This window comes from Gambusia affinis, linkage group LG08 (assembly GCF_019740435.1).
Source record: "Gambusia affinis linkage group LG08, SWU_Gaff_1.0, whole genome shotgun sequence".
Lineage (NCBI taxonomy): Eukaryota > Metazoa > Chordata > Actinopteri > Cyprinodontiformes > Poeciliidae > Gambusia > Gambusia affinis.
Genome location: NC_057875.1, coordinates 18,253,674 through 18,275,897, shown reverse-complemented (window position 1 = coordinate 18,275,897; position 22,224 = coordinate 18,253,674). Strand labels below are relative to the sequence as shown.

The following is a 22,224-nucleotide window of genomic DNA, read 5'->3' as shown; positions in this document are numbered from 1 at the left end:
AAATAAAATAAAAAAATGGTGACAAAAGCAGAAAAGAAATGCTGAGGCTCTTCAAGCTCTTAGTAAACTTACTGCTTACTGTGCTGATCTTCACATGTTTGACATGTAAAATAACGGGTTAGGTTATTCCTCTGTGTCTATGGGCGTTGCAAGAACGCACACTAAATAGCTGACTCAATTACAGGTGGACTGCTTAATACTAATTTATTATCATTTAAATGCCACATCTGACCTAAGCACTGTTATCAACCATGTCCACTGTCTTCTGATGACTATTTCAGCACAATGCACAGCGTCCTGAGGTTTAGATCTTCTTAAACACATATTTTCAACTTGTCAATGAATCTGAGACAAGCCTGGTAATTGAGAGGTCCGCCTCCTCCTTAGAGCCACTTAAAACCTAGGACATAATCCTATATAGTAGATCAGATCTCTAATATATAATAAAACTTCAAAATTCAGGAATTCTGTTTTTAATGGGGAAGCAAATATTTGTCAAATAGGTCATTTTCTTGTACTCTCTTGCTGCAGCATTTTGGACCAGCTGACAGCTTTTATTTTTGGGAGTGGGGGCTTTTAAAGAATCACAATTATTTAATCTTTAAAAATTAAAGACATGGAGTAGTTTTTCTGCGACATTATGGAAAGGTTGTCAACGTTACGCAGGTGAAAGACGGATCTTGAAAGCACCTAGATTTAATTTAGATCAGTCAACTTGCTTCAAACATTACCAGCGGAGGATGCAGCTTTTTGTGGACAGCCCAACAGGATGCACGTGGACACTAATTTGATTTGTACAGGCCAGAGCACATCTCATTGTGAAGAAATTAGCTGCTCGCACTTTGTCCTCTTCTCCATTGTTTGGAAAAGGTGATTCTGTGATTTGCCAATTCTTCTTATAGGAGATATTGATCCTTTTCAACCTTACTAAAGCTGAGATGCTCCAGTCCTTACTCTTTAACAGAATGAAACCCATTGGCAAAAATCTAAACTCACGTTAAAGAAAAAACTGTTGTAGATTTCAACTGAGTTTAATATCATTTTATTTTTTTATGTGTCTGTTGCTGTAATCCATTTAAATGGTTGGTGCAGCATTAGTATTGGCATGCCATGGTCCCACGAAACATGAGATCAAATGAAATTTTAACTTGCCTGTTTTCGCAGAAATATATTATTCATCGCGGCTGTTTTACCAAAACACATCAGGAATGATGGAAAGAATCAATATCTTCATTCTTTTGCTGACTTTGCACCATAACACTGTAAATTGCTCCTCTTTTAGATCAATGATTATGCAAATGAGCGATGATGTTTTGACAGAATCAGTTGTCCTTGTGTCTCAAGGGCTTTTCTCTTATTCTAAATAATTCATCGCGTGTGAAGTTCAGCCCAAGTTTTAAGGCAGAGAACAGCCAGTTTGCTCTATTTCTATCTGTGTCTTACCAACCAGAGGCGCCTTTTGTTATCATTGAGATTTATCCCCCCCACACACACATCATTTCTTATGTTTTTTGCCGAAGCATTCAGTATTTCTGGCCCTATTGTGATAAAAACTGCTTTCATGAAGCTTCATCTGCGCCTCGGCACGTTATGATGCGCATTTAATCCTCATTGTCTCAAGACAGCTTTTCTTTATCGCTACAGGCAGTCTTTGCTTGATATGATTTATAATACGCAACTTCACTTGTTGTTTCATTATCTTCTCATTAAAACTTCTGAAAGTCCATAAGTACAATTTGGTGAACATCAACCAAAAAAAAAAAACGAAGTGGAGGACTAAGAAAACAGTTACGCGTTGTGAATGTTCTGCATGGCTGCTTTCCCCCGGAGGAGCAGATTTTTTGTTTGAAAGAGAAAGAAACAAAGCCCACCACCTTCTATTCATATTTTTATCCCCTCTCTGTAGTTCCCAGTTTATCTCCCTTTGTCACATTTTATTTAATGTTTCACCCAATTTCTCCTTTTTTTTCCCCTCTTGTCTTTTTTTAACATTTGTCTCTATCTCGCTCTGCACACCCACTTTCTCAGACACTGTTTGCTATACTTGAAGAATATCTCCTCATGCTCTAACCCCGTGTTGTAAATCCTGGATGGAGAGACAGCCGAGGTATTTCTGCAAGTGGCATTCACCACCTCAGAGTTTGGCTCTGGTTTTATGCTCCTGTCTGGGCTCTGAGCCAGTACAACAGTTTAGTTATTGCTCTGCAGCAGCTCTTTGCTTTGAATGGACACAGGCAATGAGGCAGCCCTGAAGGAAAGATTTAACACACAAACACTGCAAGGGTTGCTGTACAAATGAACAAAAACATCCATGAAGGTCTGAAAACGCTGAACCTACCAAGAAACACCTTTACAGGAATTCGTATAGGTTTACCTCTTAAATTTGTATGGGTAACAAAGGGACCTTTGCGAAAAATGCTGTAAAAGCAGCTATAAAAGGGACAGTTTTTGGAGAATATTAATTCATGTGTTTTCTAAGCTTGGTTTCTGAAACTGAAGTACTTTCAGTTATCTTTTCCCCATAATCTCTTCAGAGCACCGTTGCCATACATCTACACAGCTCATAAAAACTGTGCAAACTTCTGTCTGACTTCCTGGGGTTTTGTGTGACAGACCAACACAAAGTAGGGCGCTATTGTGAAGTAGAAGAAAAATTATATGTAGATTTAAGAAAAAAAAAAAACATTTGACAAAGTCTGTTGTGCATATTTATTCATCTCCTTTTACTCTTATATCACTAAATAAAATTAAGTGCAGCCAACTGTCTTCAAAAATTACCTAGTAAATTGGTTTTCAGCAGTGTGTTACAGCCACATAGATTCATTAGAGATCTCTAATGGACAATGCTGCAGATAGTTAGGGATAAAGTTATGGAAATATCTAAAGTGGGGTCCACTTACACTTTCAGGTCGAGCAAGGAGAGTATAAATTAGAAAATCATCTGAAAGGAGCATTGTAACTCTGGAGGAGCTGCAGAGATCCAACATCAGGAGACTGAATACGTTGACAGGACAATGATGATTAATTGAAGAGTGACAAGATTGCCTTTTCAGCTTCCCAAAAGCAATGTAGAGCCACACATGCATGTAAAAGAAGGTTTTCGGGTCAGATGAAAAAGAAATTTTACTTTTTGGCTCATAGGCAAACACTAGGTATGCAGGAAAAGTGAATACACCACACACACTGAGGAAAACAGTGCTGGGATCATCATGCTGTGGGGACACTGGCTGGTCAGAGGTTATAGGAAGATGGATCAAGTTAAATACCGTATATTAATACAGCATACTTGTTAAAACATGCAAAAGACATAATAGTGGGTTGAGTCAAGATTGAGATGTTGCTTTAGATAAAAGCATACCCACGTATTAGATTTAAGCTAACAGAGAGCTTTTGGTTAGAAAAATATTTACAAACAGGAAGAATAGCTAACAATGTCAGTTTCTATGTGTGCTTATTGATATCAAAGAAACTTGCTTCTGTAATTGCAGTGAAAATTGTTTTCACATACTATAACATCAGGGGGCAGAATAGATGTGACTCCAGACTTTATTACCCTTTTCTTTGTGAGAAGTTTTGGGGGGGAAATATATAATTTCCCTTCCACTGTACAATTGTGCTGTATATTGTGTTGGTCTAGCACAACAAAAGAACAAAATCTATTGACATTTCTGGCATTTAGTTGACAAAATGTGAAAAATGTCATTACTACTTTTACAAGCCTTTGCACAAAGACATTTAGAGTAAAAATCAGGACAGGAACAAAGCTGGTCGTTCTTTATTTGTTAATCAGGGTGACCTTTCTTTCCTTATTATTAGTTCCCTGAAAGAAAACAGGATGATGACCCCAGCCTTTTTCTGAACGGTTTCCGTTTCTGACAATAAGCATTCTCAGTGTTTGGACAAAATGATTAAGTGCTCTGACATTATGTTGAGGCTGCTACGTCTTTTATAGGGAGGGGTCGCAAATCAGCTATTATCTTTGTGAATAAGAAAAGACAAAGTTGCCAAGTAGCTGTCAACCTCCAAAACTCAAACGACAGCTGATGTGTCATTAGATGAGAAAGTTCAGCCAGGCTTGGAGATGATGGTACCCACAAGAAACTATGACATGCCATTTGAAGAACTAAACCCAAGTATTGAAATTAATTAAGGCTGTGGCTGTGGTACAGTTTTGACATTGTTTTATTTTCCTAATTTAGTATTTGTATCTGGCCAACTGGAGGCTAAAGACAATAAAGTAGTCTTTATGTCTTAAATATTTTTTGGCATATTTACATTGTATGCTCATCTGTTTATTACCCAATTAGGTAATTAAAATTAAAATAACAAATTGTCAAAATATTGGTTTGAGTCTGCCCTGAGAAGCAGCACATTAGGACTAAATTTGTGCTTGTGTTCACTTTCAATCATAAAATCCTAATTGTTCAAACACCTCAGCTGATACATGTTAGTCTAACAGGAAAATATTAATAATCTTTACAATCCAAGTAGATACTAAACCTTACTTGGCTCACAACTAGTAGACCAGTTAATAAGATAATTTTTTTTTATATATATAATTTTATTTATTTGGGAGAAGTTATTTTCATGTAGTTCTCTAGCTCTTTTTATTTTGTTGCAAGAGAAGCATTTACATTTGGTTTGACATATGACCTTTAGTCTGTCCTGTTATTGTCTTCAGTTTTATTTTGAAGTGTAACACTGGTTTCTTTTTGTACCGCTAGTAAATAGATGTGTAAATGAAGACATCTACGGTTGAGGTATAAAAACGTTTCTAAAGGCCGGTCTATACTGTACAAGAACAGATAAATGTGTTCTCTCTCCCAGGACTGGGAGAACTACAGTAAAGGACACCATCCTGTTCCTGTAGTCCTGCTTTGGGAGTTTTCACAGCTTGTCCTTGACACGTCATCTTCTGCTGCGACGGCTATTATAAACAGATGCTGCAATCGGAGGAACGCATGCAGACTCCCAAGAGTTCTGCACTTTACTTTTTATTAAGTTTAGGATATCCTGGCCAGAAACAACTTTGTTCTTGTTCTTTCCACCTTGAGTAAAAGTAGAAATTGCTCTGTTCCTGTAGGTTATGTATTGGCCTTAAGCATATGCTTAAAGTCAGATGAAACTGACTTTAAGCATTTTTATTTTTTTAAGCAAAACATTAACAAGATTTATGTCAATGATAATTACTGACTGACCCTAAATATTATTCAAAATTTGTGCACATGAGGCACAGACACAGGACGTCAGTGTTTTTATAGATGGATTTGATCTGAGTGAGAATTCAGCTTAGATAAATTCCTTCCAAGTTAATTTGTGTTGTACAAACAGGGACTTATATTTACCTTCTTTATAGTTTTTTAAGTAAAAAAAAAAATCTATTATTGAACCTCTGGTGGACTGTACATTCACTCTTATTTTTAATGAACTCTGCATGAAGCTGTCGTAATGTTAGTTCGGCTTTGCTCACATATTTGACAGCTTTCCACTGTCAAGGTGTAGAAAGGTATAAAAAATAGCAACGCACCTAGATGAGCAATCTCAGCATGGTCTTACAGTTCTGTTACGCTTCTGTTAACAGGTTGAGTCAACGCATTCGAGTAGTTAATCTGCTTCTTTCAACTCACTCTGACTTGGCAGGTGCAGAAAACACCTGCTGTTTTTCATTTTGAACTTCCAAACAGCCTCTGATTCTCCCCACAGGTGTGGCAATGTGGGGGCAGCGTGGAGGTCCTGCCCTGCTCCAGGATCGCCCACATCGAGCGTGCTCACAAACCCTACACAGAGAACTTGACAGCCCACGTGCGCCGCAACGCTCTGAGAGTGGCTGAAGTGTGGATGGACCAGTACAGGAGTCACGTCTACATGGCCTGGAACGTTCCACTTCAGGTGAGCAGCTGCTTGGCGTGTCTTTCTCATGTTGTTTGTGGGTGAAAGACTGAGGGTTGGTGCAATGTGTGCATGTGCTTATTGTTTGCATTGAGGAGTCTTCTTGCAACCACACTTAAACCAGATATTTTTTATTTATTTTTTTTTAGTTCTCTCATATGCGAGCCAAGCACTGGCCCATTCCTGAGTGAAGTAACTTTTTCTTACATGATTAATGAATAAAACTTTGAAAAGTGTGATTTATTGACAAAACATTTGGGGACTAAGTTTGCAAAACTTCATGAATTCCATTAGATTATAAAATCTTCCAAACCAAGCCTACTTTTTCTTAATAACATTTGCAATCTTTTTAAAACAAAAAAAGCTTTTTAAAACAAACGGTACAGCACGTTCAGCTTCAAATACATCATCTGAGTCTGTTCGACTAAAACCCTCAATGCAAAGCACAGATTTGTAATGTTTAAAAACTTTCTATATATATTTCTATATATAACCTCTAGACTTTATACAACACAATGAATTCACATCAAATATCCATTTTCTAACTCTTCTAACAATGAATTTACATTCTCAGGCCAATGAGCTGGACCTTAATTTGACATCACAGCTGCCTTAATTCTAACTGACTTAACAAGATGTCTGAAACTGAGATTTTCGTCCCCAAATAGGTTGCAGTTCCCCTCAATTGCTGCATAATTGCTGCCTGCCTCTCAATGGTGTAAATGTCCATTTCCCCCCCACACACTTCCCAGCTGCTGCTATTAACTTCATGTCATCTAAAACAAGTCCCCAACCTTTTCTGTTCCAATGTATGACAAGGCATTTCTGTCCTAACAGCTGCTGCTTACTGGATATTTTCTCTGTTTTGGATAATTGTCTGCAAATCTGAGATTGTTGTGTCTGCAAATCTCAGCAGACCAACAGTTTCTGAACTATTCAGTCCAACAACGGTGCCACATTCAAAGTCACTTAAATCACCTTTTGCCGTGTTACAAATTACTTCAGAAAGTAATTTGTAACATGGCTAGATGCATAAATGCAATAAGTGGGGATTGGTTGATTTGTTATTTGTTTCAGCAAAGCAGCTACCGATCAAAGAGCTTTAATGTTTTATTCAAGAGTAATATGAAAAACGTTTTCTGTCAAAATTGGACTTCAGTTTGCTTTTCTAATTTATGGCGTATGCTGTCAGTTTTTAACTCCATTCTAAAAAATTTAATCAGAAGGTTATCAGAATACTTTATTTGTTAGTTAAGGCCCCTTAACCATCTGCTGTTTAATAGCTTTCAGGCATCATTCTTTCTTTTCTGACAAAAATTGGTCTCTTAAATGAATGCCATCCCACCAGGACTTTCCTCTCCAAACATATATCGTCCTCTTTGGGCTCCTTTATTATTTAAGGCTCTCAAGTTGGCCTCGTAGATCTGCTGCAGAGCTGGAAGGAGCCAGAGGCCCTGAATCCAGCTATGTGATTACTGCAGCATTTCAAATCTAAGGATTGAAGCACATTGTATTTTATTGCATTGCTTGAGGTTGTGGAGTGTTAGTGAAAAGCTAAAAGTGGAAAACTAATGTGCTTGTGTTTACTCCTTCCCCTAGAACTCAGGGATAGACATCGGGGACATTTCTGAGAGGAAGGCCCTGCGGTCCCGACTCAGATGTCGACCGTTCAGCTGGTTCCTCTCCAACATCTACCCAGAGCTGCGCTCGTACAGCGACACTGTTGCTTATGGAGTGGTAAGTTTCCTTTAGCAACCCTGATTTCAGTGAATTATAGTCTGTATGTGAATAATATTTGAGGATACAAAGACTCCCCACAAAACGGTTTCAAAGACTTTTGGATTAAATATCAAGGGAGCACAAAATCACAGCAGTGCACCATAATTTCCCTCCTCCTCAAATCCCAGAGGTTTATATTCAGCTCCTCCAAACAGGAAATGAAGTATTTGGTGCTATTCACATTTATAATGAAAAAGTGGCCATTTTTATTCTTGTTATACATTTAGACTCTAATACTTTCAAATCAGATTTTGTCTTTTCAGAGACCCTTTTTTCAATTAAAGACATTTAATTAAACAGTTTAATTAAATCTATTGGACTCGTACAATTAAAAATGTCCAAATTAATGAGTCTCTGTTACATTCGAGCCTTTTATAAATGGGTTGGCACACTGCCGATGACGCCTATAATTCTCTCTGCAGTCCGCAGGATTCTCAAGTTTTATTTCTGGAGTCTTTGACCATGTTCCACACCACTCAGCACCCAGTATTTTTATCAGTGTTTTTTAATGCCCATACTGTTAATAAAGACTTTTTTTATAGTGATAGTACTCTACAGTGTCGAGTTGAAACCTTGAGCTTTAAGGTTGAGGGTAATCGCAACTTTGGTTTTACGCTGACTTCCTAGGAAAAGAGTTTAGCGGGAATCCAGAAAAGACTATACTTTTTGCTTGTGTGTTTTAGGTGTCAAATAGCCTGGTTGAGAAAATCTTTAATTCACAACAACCTGCCCTCTTATCTGGACCCTCAATAAAGCTGTAAAAATAGCCCAATATTTAATTAATCTCTTATTGCCAGCGAAAATGTTCATTCTGAAAAGCTGAGAAACATCCAATCTTGAAGTTGCCACATCAGTAAATAATTGTTTTAACAGTGGTCTACCACAAATGTTTGCATCCACAAAATAAATGAAAATAAAGTATATTTTTAATTTGAACTTTACCTTTTTAAATTAAGAGTTTCTAGAAACCTTTTCTTTTTTTCAGAATGAGTGACTGAGCTCTGCTTCATGAGATAAAAATAAGGCGTGACACAATAGCCCATTAATCTTAACCCTGACCACTACATCAGACACACACTGTTGTAGCAATATAGTAAAAGAGAAATCCACAAGACGCCTGCAGCAAAGGATGGCTTCTTGTGGACACCAGTTCTCCATAAATCACAACATATCATATGAAAAGTCAATAAAGGTAGTTGCATTAATAACTGGTTTACATCTGTTTGGTTCCTGTAATTGTACCTGCTCCTATAATTACACAGGAACAGATTAGACACGTCTAAAACTGGGGCTGAAAATAGACCTGTAAATAAATGATGACCAAACATGCTATTCAAGCAACAGCAATTAAACTGTAATCTTCACATTCACAACAGGTGGAACGCCTGAAATGACATGTAATCAATGCTGTTCTCCCCAATCTGGATTGCCAGAGAGTGGTATCAGAAGCTTAACAACAGGTTTTATGTCTATTGATTTTGCTCTGCTGATTTCTTCAGTTGTCTGTGTTATGTTTTTTCATCACTGAGAAGTGACAGTTTTTCCTCTGGACGTAAAATATTCCTGACCTGTCTGCTCACAAGATATTTTTATTGCTGTACAAGAATCCTGGTTTTATCTTAATTGTTATAAACTTCACAACAGCTAAAAACCTCTTACTACATGAAAACAGTTCTTAATGCAAGAATAAACTTTTTATTTTAATTTTACCTATTTATCCCATTTTGTCTCTAATGAAAATGTTGTGGGAGGGCAAAAACACTGGTAGGGTTTACATATTAGCAAAAATTAACTGCGTTTGTGCAATCAGACTTTGTTAAATGAAAACTTTTAAAGAACCAAAGGCTTACTACTTCAGGGGCACCTGGAGTCAAGCCTTTGTCCCAAGCAGAAATATGTGTTATAAGTCAAATGCAAATAAGTCTGGTCATAATCATTTTTAGTCTGATTTACTTCAGATGTTGGAGACAAAAAATTTTAGTTATTGTTTATCTGTGTCCATGATGATTTGATATAAATTGTGTACTGAGCTTTTCTAAAGTCTCTTCCTGATCATGGTGTTGAATATCAGCATATCAGTCAGAGACAGGAGGGTGACTTTATAATAGGGGTGCTGATGAAATGAGTCGTAGAAGAGTTGCCTAAATACAAATGTTTATTTTACTGAACAGGTTGCCATGTGGTTTCTTTTTTTTTTTTCTGGCCTTGCATCATTCATGTTCAAACATGCTTTCAGACAATAATGTTTCATCTGGGAGTCATAACTTTAAGTCATCTTTAAATTACCAAACCATTCCTCCACCAAGAAAAAAAAATCATATCCAAATAAAACATTGGCAGGTGAACTTAATATTTGAAAGAGAAAAATATTGGTTTTATACTTTTTGGAGATTTTGTGACCACATACAGCCTTCGGAAATTTTCCAAATAGTCTGTTTTATAAGGTATAAACAAATTGTCTGTAGGTTCTGCCAGTGTTTGGCTGAAATGTTAGAAGTTGAATTTTAAAAGAAATGTTTCCTTTGAGGCTCACTTAGCCTTAGTACCTTTGAGCAAGAAGTTGATTTGCCAACTTATGTGTGGACTTGAACTCTGACATGTGCATGAAATGGAGCAGGAGTAGAAATCCCTCAGGGGATCAATAACGTATCAGATTTTTGTGAATTGCTTTTTGATATGTGACACCAACATGAGACATTATGAGATAGAAAGCTGAGATCAGCCCTCATAAGCTCGAGCACTACGCTGAAACCCCTGCAGGACCATATGTGATATGATTGCAGAGGAGCACAGAGAGACGGTGGGATGCCGTAAGAAATCTGAAGCAGAGATGAAGTCGTGATCTTGGAGCTTTAATGATAACTTGTCTAGAGAAGGAGAAAAAGAGCTCCACCTAGGACAGACATTTGCAGTAAGTGAAGAAATGTCATTTGAACTACCCACTCATCTAAAACTCTGAATTTTGCACTTAGGGGATCTGATTTAGTAGACATTTGATTCATCTCAGAATCTGAATGTGCATATGATGCTGTCCTTTATGAAGAAGACGAAAGGTCATGCCAAAGATTGTGAGGGATTAAACAGGCATTTGTATTCAAATCATCTCTTTTAAAAGGTCACTTGTATGACAGAGTTAAGACGGATCCAACAGACTATTTACCATTCTCTGGATGTAAATAAAAGATTCACAGCAAATCCTATGGAGGGAATCATCGTTTTTACAACTTTTCGTCAGTTCCGTTTGGGGCTGCGTGTATAACTTTGTAAAATGTGTTAAAAAGCACAAAAGGAAAGATGGCAAGCTCAAAACAGGCTGAAACACAGCTGGACACAGGCAAGAACGGATGACAGCATGTTGGGAACTCAAGACTCTTACATGAATGCATTACACAATGGCTATGTCGTAAGAAATTAAAAGCAAAGTCTTCTATTCAAATCAGTTTACAGATACAGCATATCAGCATCCAACCCTGGCATTACATACAGGGGCACTGCCAGGAATCTTGGGTCCCATGACAAAATATTAAATTGGGCCCCTCCCCCCGCAGCTGCTGTTGCAATTTTTTGAGTCTATCTGACCCATCAAAAGTGTCACAATTTTAAAGGCTTGCAACTGCCTTGGTTTCTTTGGTCCAATACTGATAACTAGCACAATATTTAGTGCTCATAAATTTTACATCCAACAGTCTGCATACAGCATGCAAGTAAGTTGCTTACATTTTTTCTATTAGTCTTAGATTACGGAAATGTCATTTTTACTGCTAAGAACAATCTTTGAAAATACAATATGATGAATTTTGTAATTGACAGGGCTCAAATTTTCTTTTTTAATTTTTATGGACAAAAAATAAATAAATAAATTGTGGAGGGCCCCCTGTCGGACAGTGGCCCTTAGAATTGTCATAACTTTCCCCCTCTGTATGGCGCCCCTGATTACATATAATCTGTTTGCATCTGATTGTAATTGACTACTTTGGTGAATGACAATTTGGGACCAATTCCAATTTAAGAGGGTTAAATTCTAGCACCAACAGTAAAGTAGATGTACTTTCTTATCCGTTTCAGACCAGTTGCTCAGTTGTATGTTCTCAGTAAAATCTAGAAACAGTGAATAGAAGCAGCTGAAAGTCTCGCATTTTTGCACATAACTGGTTCATGTGTTACTCCAGATGGTTTAGTTCTGCTAAGTTTGTCGTAACATATCACTACCACTAGAAAGTCACCAAAGCCCATGACTTCTGGTGTTTTGTAGGGAAAGTTCAAGAAGGAAAGTACGTGAAGGAATGTGGATTTGGCTCAGACACAGAGAAAAAGATGTCACTAATGCAGCCAGTTATCCAGGGTCAAAACTTGGAAGAAACATTTAGAAAAAGCAGCTACTAAGAATTTGAATTGAATTTGAGTCAATGAAGTGATCTGTGAAAATACCAGCTGGCAGAGGACACCCAGAAGGCACCGCTCACTGGATCCAGTCATCTCCTATAACCAAACCAAACTTGCAACCATTTCTCCGACAACTCAGTGGGGGCGCTGAGCGTTTCTAAAAGTCACAGCCTGCCTGTGTGTTATATCCTACCACATCCATGCCTTTTTCACCACAGAAGAGCACATTTGAGATGTTGTGGAAAAGACGATTTACATCGTTGATCAAGTCCATGTGGACAAAAGTGTCTGAAAAAGGTTTTCAAAGCCTTTCTGAATCTATGTGGTGGGTGTACATGAATGAGAATGGCAGTCTGAGATTATGCGTGGCAGTATCTGTGCCTCAGCAAATGTTCTCATCATAGCCAAGGTTGGGCCAGTACAGTATTGCTCAGATGTTTTCTTCTTTTTAAAAGCATAAAAGAAATCTGCCTTTCATGCTGCACCTGAGGCCATCTTTTTGTTCCATCACAGGCTTTTCCCAGCTCAATCCACTCTAATAACAAATATCTCATCAGAGTTTGAAACAAGCTGTTGGCAAAAACACGTACTAGTAAGGACAAGGCAGGGAACATAAAGACCAGCAGAATCACATCCTGCTTCCTTTTGATATGTTTTTTTTTTTTCCCCCAGATGTATAATTGATCTGAATGTAAAAGTCTCTTCAGTTCATTTCCCACTTTTTCTTTAATTACACAGCTTTTTAGCAAACTGCTTCTATCATTTAGATTATCTATACACTTGTTTAAGGCAATGGCAAAAATGACACTATTTCTGAAATTAGGGAGAGTCATTTAATATGCCTTCTTTCTTTGTCTGAAAAAGGAAAAAACAAAGCAGAAAATTGTGCCTGAAGGTTTGCTCTGAGCAACAATTGAAGTAATTTGATCAATTAGTTTGCGATCTTTTCTGTGGAGTACAGCCAAGCTAAATGAACAGGCTGCAAATCCAAATGGTGATTTTTCTTTTGAAAAATTTCTGTAGAGCTGCCAAATAAAAAGGTGAAGGTTAGTTGAAAGTGTCTGTGTGACTTTCTGCTAGCAGGCAGTAATTATCCTGCACCGATTCCATTTATTCCCATTTTAGCCACCCACTTAGAGCTTTGTAGTGCACCGTTCTGCCTTAATGGGTTAATTATTTTTGTCAAAGCATTAAAGGACAAAACAAAAGAAAGACAGAGATGCCACAGGAGGCAGTTTTTTTTTCTTTTTTGTGTAATTAAAAAAAGAATAAAAGTAACATCTTAAAGTATAAAGTTTAAAGGAACATTTTTACCCAGATGTTGAGTGTTTGAGAGGATTTCTCTTATTTTTGAGTTTGTCAGGCATGCCTGAGATCAGTCAGTCTGCCTATTCTATATTTATTCATCCATCCATCTTTCCCAGGGGTCTCCAACTCTGGTTTTTAACATCTACTGTACCGCCAAATTTGATGGCATGCTAAAGAGGTTATTCAATCACATGATTTAGATTTGTTAGCGTAGGGTCGCATCTAAAACTTGGAGGACAATAGATCCCAAGGACTGGTGTTGGGGTTTCCTAATATACCCTTTTTGTCTAGCATGTATCCATCTGCTTGTCCATCCATCCTTCCATCTATAAGAAAATTGTCAAAAAGTCACTGAAAATTAAGAGTTATGAATTTCAACATAAAGAACTTGAGGCAGCTCAATCTTATAGAGCAACTGTAACCAGCGAACATGAATAAACTATTAGTGCTGTGGGAAGCTCCCCTGTTGCTGTGCTTTATATAGCAAATTAGATCATGACTGATTGTTTCTCTGTGCCAGGCATCATTTAGAAATTAATAAGGTTCCCAGTGAGGCAACTCATATATAAATGTACGCACAACTTCGTTCTCTTTAGATATAAACACATAGATCATGTTCCTGTACCAAACAGCAGGTTATTTATTAAAGGTATAACTTTTAAATAAACGACTCAAGTTTTTAATATTTTACTCAATCCAGTATTTACTGGAATTGCACGAAATTTAACATCACTTTTTCCAGAATGTATGTATACCGGTGTGCTTTGATTTGTTTTTGTTTTTTGTTTGTTTTTTCACTCTTATTTGCTGCTGAGTTACAAACATTTCTCTACCAAAGGACGAATAAAGAATTTTCCATTACACACGTGGACAAAAATGTTTAATTCCCTCTGATAAAGACCAAAACCCCACAATAGTCACTGAAATAACTTCAGACTGACAAGGGCAATAGAAAATAATTTCAATAGAACAGCTGAAAATTAACCAATGAAAATCAGACCTTGCTTTTGAACTGTTTCAACAAAATAATTTTTTTAAAAGAGTCACGGAAACAGGACTTGGCAAAACTTATGGTACCTTGATAAAAGACTGAAAATAATTTGACTATGGGGCCATGTTAAGCTAATCTGTGTCTACTAATTAGCATAACAGGTGTGTTCAAGCTTTTAATCAGGCAGTCTGTCAATTTAAAGGGTGACAAGGAGTCAGTTTTCTGTTTGGTGACATGGTGTATACCGCACTAAACATAGACGACAGGAAGGAAAGAAAGGAGCTGTTCCAGGAGATCAGAAAAAAAAATGTTAGATCAGAGCCCTGATCAAAATCATGTAGGAATGTAACATCTGGAGGAGGCAAACCTGAGGCAGATGGAGCAGCGTGTCATTTTCTATCTATCCTTACATCGACTCCGTTATACATCTTTTTGGTCACTTTGGCCAAATAGCTCAGTCTTTGTACCATCTTTTCACAAAATGTTCCCCCATAAGGAAATTAGCTTGCACATGTGGGGAGCTGCAAATTTCAGTCAAGCTTGAAGGTGTCAGTTTGGGAGCAAGGACTTCATTTTTGGTTTTTCACAGTGAAATGTATTTATTTGATCCCTTTTGTATTTTATTAAGAAAATTATTTACTTTACTAAGAAAAAGGCACAATAAATTCACAATTTTGCACTTAGTTTTTGCAACTATTGTGCAGGGTGTGTATTTCCATCTGGAACCATTGGTCATATAAATTATTTATATCCTCAAGAAGTAATTCATTAAGCATCAACAGAAATAAGACGTGAAGGTTCTTTACCATTCAAATCAAAAGCAGGACTGTTTTTTGTTTTGACTATTTTTTTTTTACAATTTTGAAATGTACTGATGTTGTCCTCCACAATGCATTCTCCTTTTTAAACATGTTCAAACATTATTACTGTAATTTTTTTTCCCCCTTTTCCTTTTTTTTATTATTTTGATTTTCTTTCTTTTTCCAGTTAAAGAACAGTCTGAGAGATGAGCTATGTTTGGACCAGGGACCAGACTCTGATAACATTCCCATCATGTATCTTTGTCATGGAATGACACCCCAGGTGAGTGAGTTTTTGTTCCCAAGCCTTTCTATTCTCATCTGTCAATTCGATCTCCTGAAACGGCAGCAAACACCGATCACACAGCGATCCAAAGGGAGGTGGTCTGCAGCTGATAGTAGGAGGAACTTCATTGTCCGTGATATTTTGAATAGGGGGTTTAGATTGAGCAACCTTTGCAGAATGTTGCAAGTGATTTCTGAGTAAGGTTTTGGACTCGTCTATCCAGAGAACATTGTTTCAGCAACCTGTGGCAACGTGTGTAAGAGGTCCTCCTAGCACAATAAGAAGTAAAACTTTAAATAGTAATAATTTCAGAGTTTTAAACAAGTAAATCCTCTTTCAAAGTGTTGAAATTAACAGCAAGTGCAAATTTAACCCATTAAAGTAGGAACATATGTTGAGGTGTCCTAATTTGTATCACAGCACAAATTAAGTTTATTACTTATCAGAAACAATTATATTTTTTTAATTCATTTTATGTTTACTTCTTCCTTCCTCAAGGGTTCTTCCTTGAGGACAGCTGAACAAAAAGGCATTAGATTGATTTATTATTGTTCTCTAAGTTTTTCCAGCTCTTTAGTTGGTAAATGGTCGATTGCACTTAACAGCTGGTTACTAAATTAGTTTGTCTGTTGCCTGCTGCCAAAAACAGCCCTGAGGACCAGTAAAGCAAAACGATACTAAAAAGCTGTGGAGTTTCGAGGAAGTGCATATTTGAACTTTATTTTATTTATGTTTTATGGGCCTCCTAGTTCAAGTAAAGTGGTTTAATCTTACATTTGGTCACAGATGATTTGGAGTGGAAAAAGTCACATTGTCATTGTGTGAAAGTTGGCCACTATGGGAATAAAAATTTTTAAATCTAATTCAAACATAGCATATTATTGAATCATCATGATGTGCTTTGGCTTTTTCAGTTCCGTTCAGCCTTTTAGCTCTTCCAGCTGAAGTAGCAGAAAAGTTATGAGGGAGTAAGCGAGGCCAGTCATCTGCTCTATCAGCCCACTGCAGATTTAGACCTCTTAGTTCCAATGTGTGACTCTAGCTGTGCTTATGGCCTGCCTAATGGAGACTTCAGAAAAACAATTTAAAAACCAACCCACGTTTTCATGACTCTTTAATGGCCTGCAGCATAGAGAAAAGAAAACTGTCCATGTTGCATAAATAGTGCTACAAATTAAGATATAGACTTCTATATGTTGCAGGCCTGGTATCTGGAAGAGCTTTGTCTCCTTTGTCAGGAATGTTAATAGCTTTGACCGGCACATTGACATCTGAAACAGCGGTTTGTGCATTAATGTGTCTCTCCTTTCGTTTTGCCTCTCACATGTACTCTACTCTGCATAATCAGCAGGTACTGATAAAGGAATTGACTTGTATTGGTCAATTTTTCCTCCCACTGTCATTGCTGTTTACTTCTTCTATGAATGCATGAAGCATAGTTTCTTAAGCTCCTTGCACTTTCTTTTTTTCCCTCCAGGAACAGCTTCTTTTGAACGACTTTACTTAGTTTGACCCCAAGTAGATTCATACTTGAAATGTTTTCATATCCACCTCATGGATTTGGTTCAGGCTCATTATGAATCGGACAGACAGAAATCCAGTAAATGTATTCAGCCTCTGGCAGAGCAGACTGCCTTCATTCCCAGTTAACTAAGACCTATGGGCCATCTTTGTTCCAGTTCTCTGGGGGACCAGATGACGCATTAATCTTCATCTGACCTATGAGATGATTATGTGTCAAATTTTGAGTGGCTGTTTTGCCAAAACAGCTATAAGGCTTCATTAAAATTGTATTTGAAACCATAAATGTTCTTAATTTTTCTCAACAAACTTAAAATGTTCCAAACATTCAATTTCTTATCAGAGAGCAAGAGAAATAGAAAACAGAAAAGTAAACCCACTTTATTGCAAATAATTTTTTTCTATATACAGTGCATGTCTGAAATATGATCATGCAAAATAGCACTTTTCAGCTCCTGATGAAAATGTGTAAAAAGTCTTAAAATAAGTTTATAATTTGTTGCAGTAGCGCAAGTCTGTTCTCAAGTTTTTGGGGAACTACAACCTTTTATTTTTAGAATTTTCTTTTTAGTGAATGGAGGAATAAACAGATTTTTTTTGTTTGGTTGGTTGTTTGTTAGTTTTTTTTCAATCAATGGAGCCAAAACCTTTGGAAATCTTTTTTTTTAATGGGGAAATCAGAAGGCCATCTGTCATTTTGACAGATTACAATGCACACCCTTGACCACTTTGTGCAAAGGTTCAACTTTATACACAGAATATAGATAACTAAATCAATCAAAAAGAGATCCATTATGAAAATCTGAGCATTGTTAAAGAGTTGTAGAGGCTTTGGAGTGCAGCTGTGACACCTTCAGGTCACAAACCAATGCAGTTGAGTTCACAAAGTTCACTGTTGGGGAACTGGAGCAAAGAGGGTCATCTTGGGGTTTCCAAAGCTCCATAACAACCATTAGGTTTGAGTATACTCCAAAGTAACATCTGGAAAAGTACCACATATCCATGATTAGGTATGGAGGATGATGTGTGATGCTGTGGGCATATTTCTCTTGGGGAGATTTCTTAGAGCTCAAGGTATCCTGAATTACTGGACTTTTTAAATACAAGTATTGTGGCTTCCTCCAGAAAACTGTGAAATGGTCCCTTCTGAGTGTTTTAATTGGATAATCCAAAATATGTGGAGAAATATAGGAATATATTATTATATTCCTTTTGAAAATAATGTGCAATTTGTAAAGTTTTATTGGACAATAATTCATTACAGAACAATATAGGAAATTATGCATATTTCATCTCAAAGATTTATTTGGGTTTGTTTTGTCATAGATCATGCTACTGCAAAAAATAAATAAGTAAATAAATAAATAGAAGAAGAAGAAGAAAAATAATTTATTTCAAGGCTTTTTAGACATCTTTACCATGCACATCAAGGCCGCTGTGTGTTGCATGAGTTCATAAGTGTTTGGACACAAGCTGAGCTCTGCCTCTTCAGTTTGGAAGTTAATATTTTATTTACTGCAAATTAAAAGATCATTTTTACTTATATCTTTGGAAGAATTTCAGTTTATGCGAATGAATTACTAATTCAGCCGCTGCACTCAATCAGGCTTTCAGATAACAAGGATTTCTAGGTTGTTTGAAAGGTGTCAAGATATCTGCAGAATTTCTATTGCACATTATGAAATCATCGAGGGGAACTAATCACTTTAAAAACTCCAGCTCGTTATGGTATATGAATCAGAGGTGCATGCATTAAACTAAGCATGAATGAAACAGGGGGTATTTTTTGAGCCGTACCTTCTGCTATAATAAGAGACGGCTTAGAGTAGAATAAGTAAAATACATCATCCTTTCTGCATTTTCCTCTTTCAGACTGCCACTCCTTCATTTAGCCTAATGAAATTTTCTGCTCCAGTGACAATCTCTGCTTTGACTGACAGGCAGTGAAACAATTGGCAGCCTTATTCTTCATTAAAAACAATACTTTTAAAACCAGAGTTTGTACCACAGAGGTTTAAGCTGAAAGTGTGCAGCTGGCGTAATGCTTCATAGCTGATGTCAAACTCCCTGACAGCTCCTCTGGTGTTTTCACATCTTCACACATTCATTCTTTATTCATGAGGAATACCTTTTAGCAGTTTTACTCTGAACAGTACCAATCCCCATTCTGGTCTTTTTCCCCCTGGTTTTTCCAGTGCTAATGATTACCTCTGAGTTGTCTCTTCTTAGACAGAATGACTGAACAGCTACGTCCAAGCCAGTGCGGTCAGAGCCTCACCTGTCATAATGGAAAAATATAATAATACATAATTTATATTACTATTTTCACCTTGTGGTTTGTACTGTAAAGTATTTATTTTTTATTTAGCTTAACCAATTTTGATTATTTTTTATTCAAAATTGCTGAATTTTCGCATTTTCCCGTTCAAATGCTCAGAAACGAAGCCAGTGAGGCAGCAGCGAGCTGAGCCTCACCTGGTATTGATCAACCTCTCGTTAACTGCACTGGCTGCCATTCTCTGGTAGCCTGTTCCTCATGTCTGTACGTCGCCAATAAAAACATTTAATATATGAACTGATTTTCCATAACTTAGCTTATATAATAAAATGTATAGTGCTTTTTGTCACCAACTGTGTGTGTAACGTGTTCCGTGTGCTGAGAAGCGATCAGAAACGGCAGAGAACAGATTCGAGGTGAGGCAGGCAGTTCTCTTGTCTCATGGCAGGGGGCGCTCATGATCCCAGACATTGTGACTCCACAGATGCAGAGTAAGAGAATAACAACGAGCTAGCCATGGTGCTAGCCATACAGTAAAGTGTATTGATATATTTATAGTTTTCTCCTCGTACCACAGCAATCACTTATTAATAATCTCAAAATAAACATTAATCCTAAAACCATACTACTGCAACAGGCTGAATGTTCTGCTCTCTGTGTGGGAAATATTTCAGTGGGTTTTTTAGGGACGTTGTTGTCAGTTGCTATGGTAACGAGTCTGTGCGTGTGTAGCCTGGACAATGCAGAAAGCGAGAAGACGTGGTTCTGAGTTGTACTTTTAACGATTTTTGCATTTGCTGTGGAGCACAGCACAAAATTAATAATATCTACATTTCCAAGTTTCATTGAGTTAACGAAATTACTGTATCACAGCAGCGCGGCAATGGATGGTATGGATAGTCTTTTTGACCTCCAGCGTTGTCCAAATGCACGAAACTTCCTTATGTAAACAATAACATGCAGGTGGTCTACATTTGTATATCTGATTATGATTAAGTCGGTGCCTCACCAGCTTTGCACCTCACCGCAAGTCACTGGTCCAAGCCGACGGGTGGATATGGGCTTGAATACTTGATGATCCCCTGATCCGCAGTGATGCTTGATTGCTATTCGGTTTCCTTCTCACCCTTTCACATCGATAAGAGGAGAGATGGTTTAAGAGAAAAATCAGATGACGGCAAAAAACTGAAATGAAGCAGAAACAGTGGAGTAGACGACATGTAGTGGGAGTCTCATTGAGGTGCTTTTTAGAAAAGCCTTCTTTAGATGCGCTGTAGCTGTCGCACTCATACTGTTGGTGTCAGATCAGCTTTCTGCAAATGAAAAACCCCAGGGGAACTCTGTTAATCATAGTTTCAGGCTGGAATAATCTGACATACTTAAACCTAAAAAGATTCTGCAAGCCACACATTAAAGTGTGTGTGTGCGCATGCGGGTGTGTGCGTGTGTGTGTGTGTTTTAAATCTGTTCTCCAAGCTGATAACTTTGTGGAATTCTGCGAGGATGCTTTGAAACCTGCAGAAGAAAATCTGACTCATACCTCCACTCTTCCTCAATTGTATCTTTCCTAATTGAAGTTTGCATTTCTAATATTTGGTTTCTGTTGATTGAATCCAGATGAGATTTTTTTTTTTCTTCATCAGCCTAACTAGAAATCTTTTGTGATTAATGACAGGTAAACAGACTTGGATTCTTGAGGGCCTCCAGCAAATATTATCATCACTCACTGATATTAGTTCTAAATAAGAAAGATTTTTCAAAATGTCTCTTATCTTTCTGACTCATCATGTTAACACTTATAAATACCCATTGCTTGTGAGAGTGTGCTTTGATCTTCATTTGGACTAAAACCATAACGACAAAACACAAACAATTAAAGTTTTACATGTTTGTGTTCATGGTTACTAAGTAATTGCACCCTCACACTAAAATGTTAAGGTGGTCATGATTTTGACCTACTTGTGTGAACATGCAAACTTATGAGGGATGTTCACAGTGCTTTGAAAAGGGATTCTTTTTGCTGTTGTCACATTACAGCAACAAACATAATATTTTACGTAAAAGATTATTATTGGGAAGTTCAAGGAAAATGATTGTGTTTTTATGGTATTCAAGTCTGATAAAGAAAAACCTAAAAAGTTCTGCCCAGCTTGCACTGACACCCATGAATAAACCCATGCAAATTTCATTTAGAAGTCATTTAATAAGTAAATAAAATTAATTTGGGTAATTAATCAGAGTTTGCTATACAACATCACAGAGTAAACATTTTGAAGAGCAGGAAAAACTGCAGACAGCAGGGAGAATGCTGTGGTAGTGCTTAAACAGGAGTATGACATGAAACAAGATGCTAAGATTTAAACATCTCCTGGACCACCACTCAATCCATCACCTGAAAATGAAAAGGGTACCGCACAACTGCAACCTACCAAAAGATGGCCGTCCACCTCAGCTGACAGGCTGGGAATGATGAGTATTAATCAAAGAAGCTGCCAAGAGGTTGTAGAGCTGCAGAGATCTGTATCTCAGTTGGGAGAATCTGTCAGCAGTTGTACCCTTGACAAATCAGGCCTTTATGGGAAGAAAAAAACAATTAGACAAAAGAAAGTTAGAAAAAGGCACCATTTATAGATTAACAATACACTAAGCAAACAGATGGAAGATCAATACGTAACTTCATCAGATTAATTTTGCAAGGCATTGTTTATGATTTTATTTGCAAGCCGTTAACACGGCACACATTTTGAATTGTTAGATGCATGGTAAGTTCATAAATGCACTGATCAACTCATTATTTGTTGATTGGAAAACTAGTTTAGAACGAAGCAAAACGTGGGAGTGTGCCTTTGCTGCATTGGAGGAGGTTGTTTACCTTATAACTGCCTGTTTGTAGCTGTAATGTTCAATTTGCCTTTGCGATCAAATATGCAGTGATTGTCTCAGTATGTAACTGAAAAAGAGTCTTAAAAATGTGCAAATGTTTCATGTT

General features: G+C 37.2%; 1 protein-coding gene across 3 annotated transcripts in view; it reads left to right on the top strand.

Annotated features, from left to right (window-relative positions):
• LOC122835809 (polypeptide N-acetylgalactosaminyltransferase 18-like) overlaps positions 1-22,224 on the top strand; it is a 131,271-nt gene that overhangs the window by 86,213 nt on the left and 22,834 nt on the right. For all 3 annotated transcript variants that reach the window (XM_044125173.1, XM_044125172.1, XM_044125174.1), the window contains exons 7-9: positions 5,704-5,889; positions 7,489-7,626; positions 15,338-15,433. In XM_044125173.1, the coding sequence (XP_043981108.1) occupies positions 5,704-5,889; positions 7,489-7,626; positions 15,338-15,433 (420 nt within the window). The remainder of the gene's footprint in view (positions 1-5,703; positions 5,890-7,488; positions 7,627-15,337; positions 15,434-22,224) is intronic.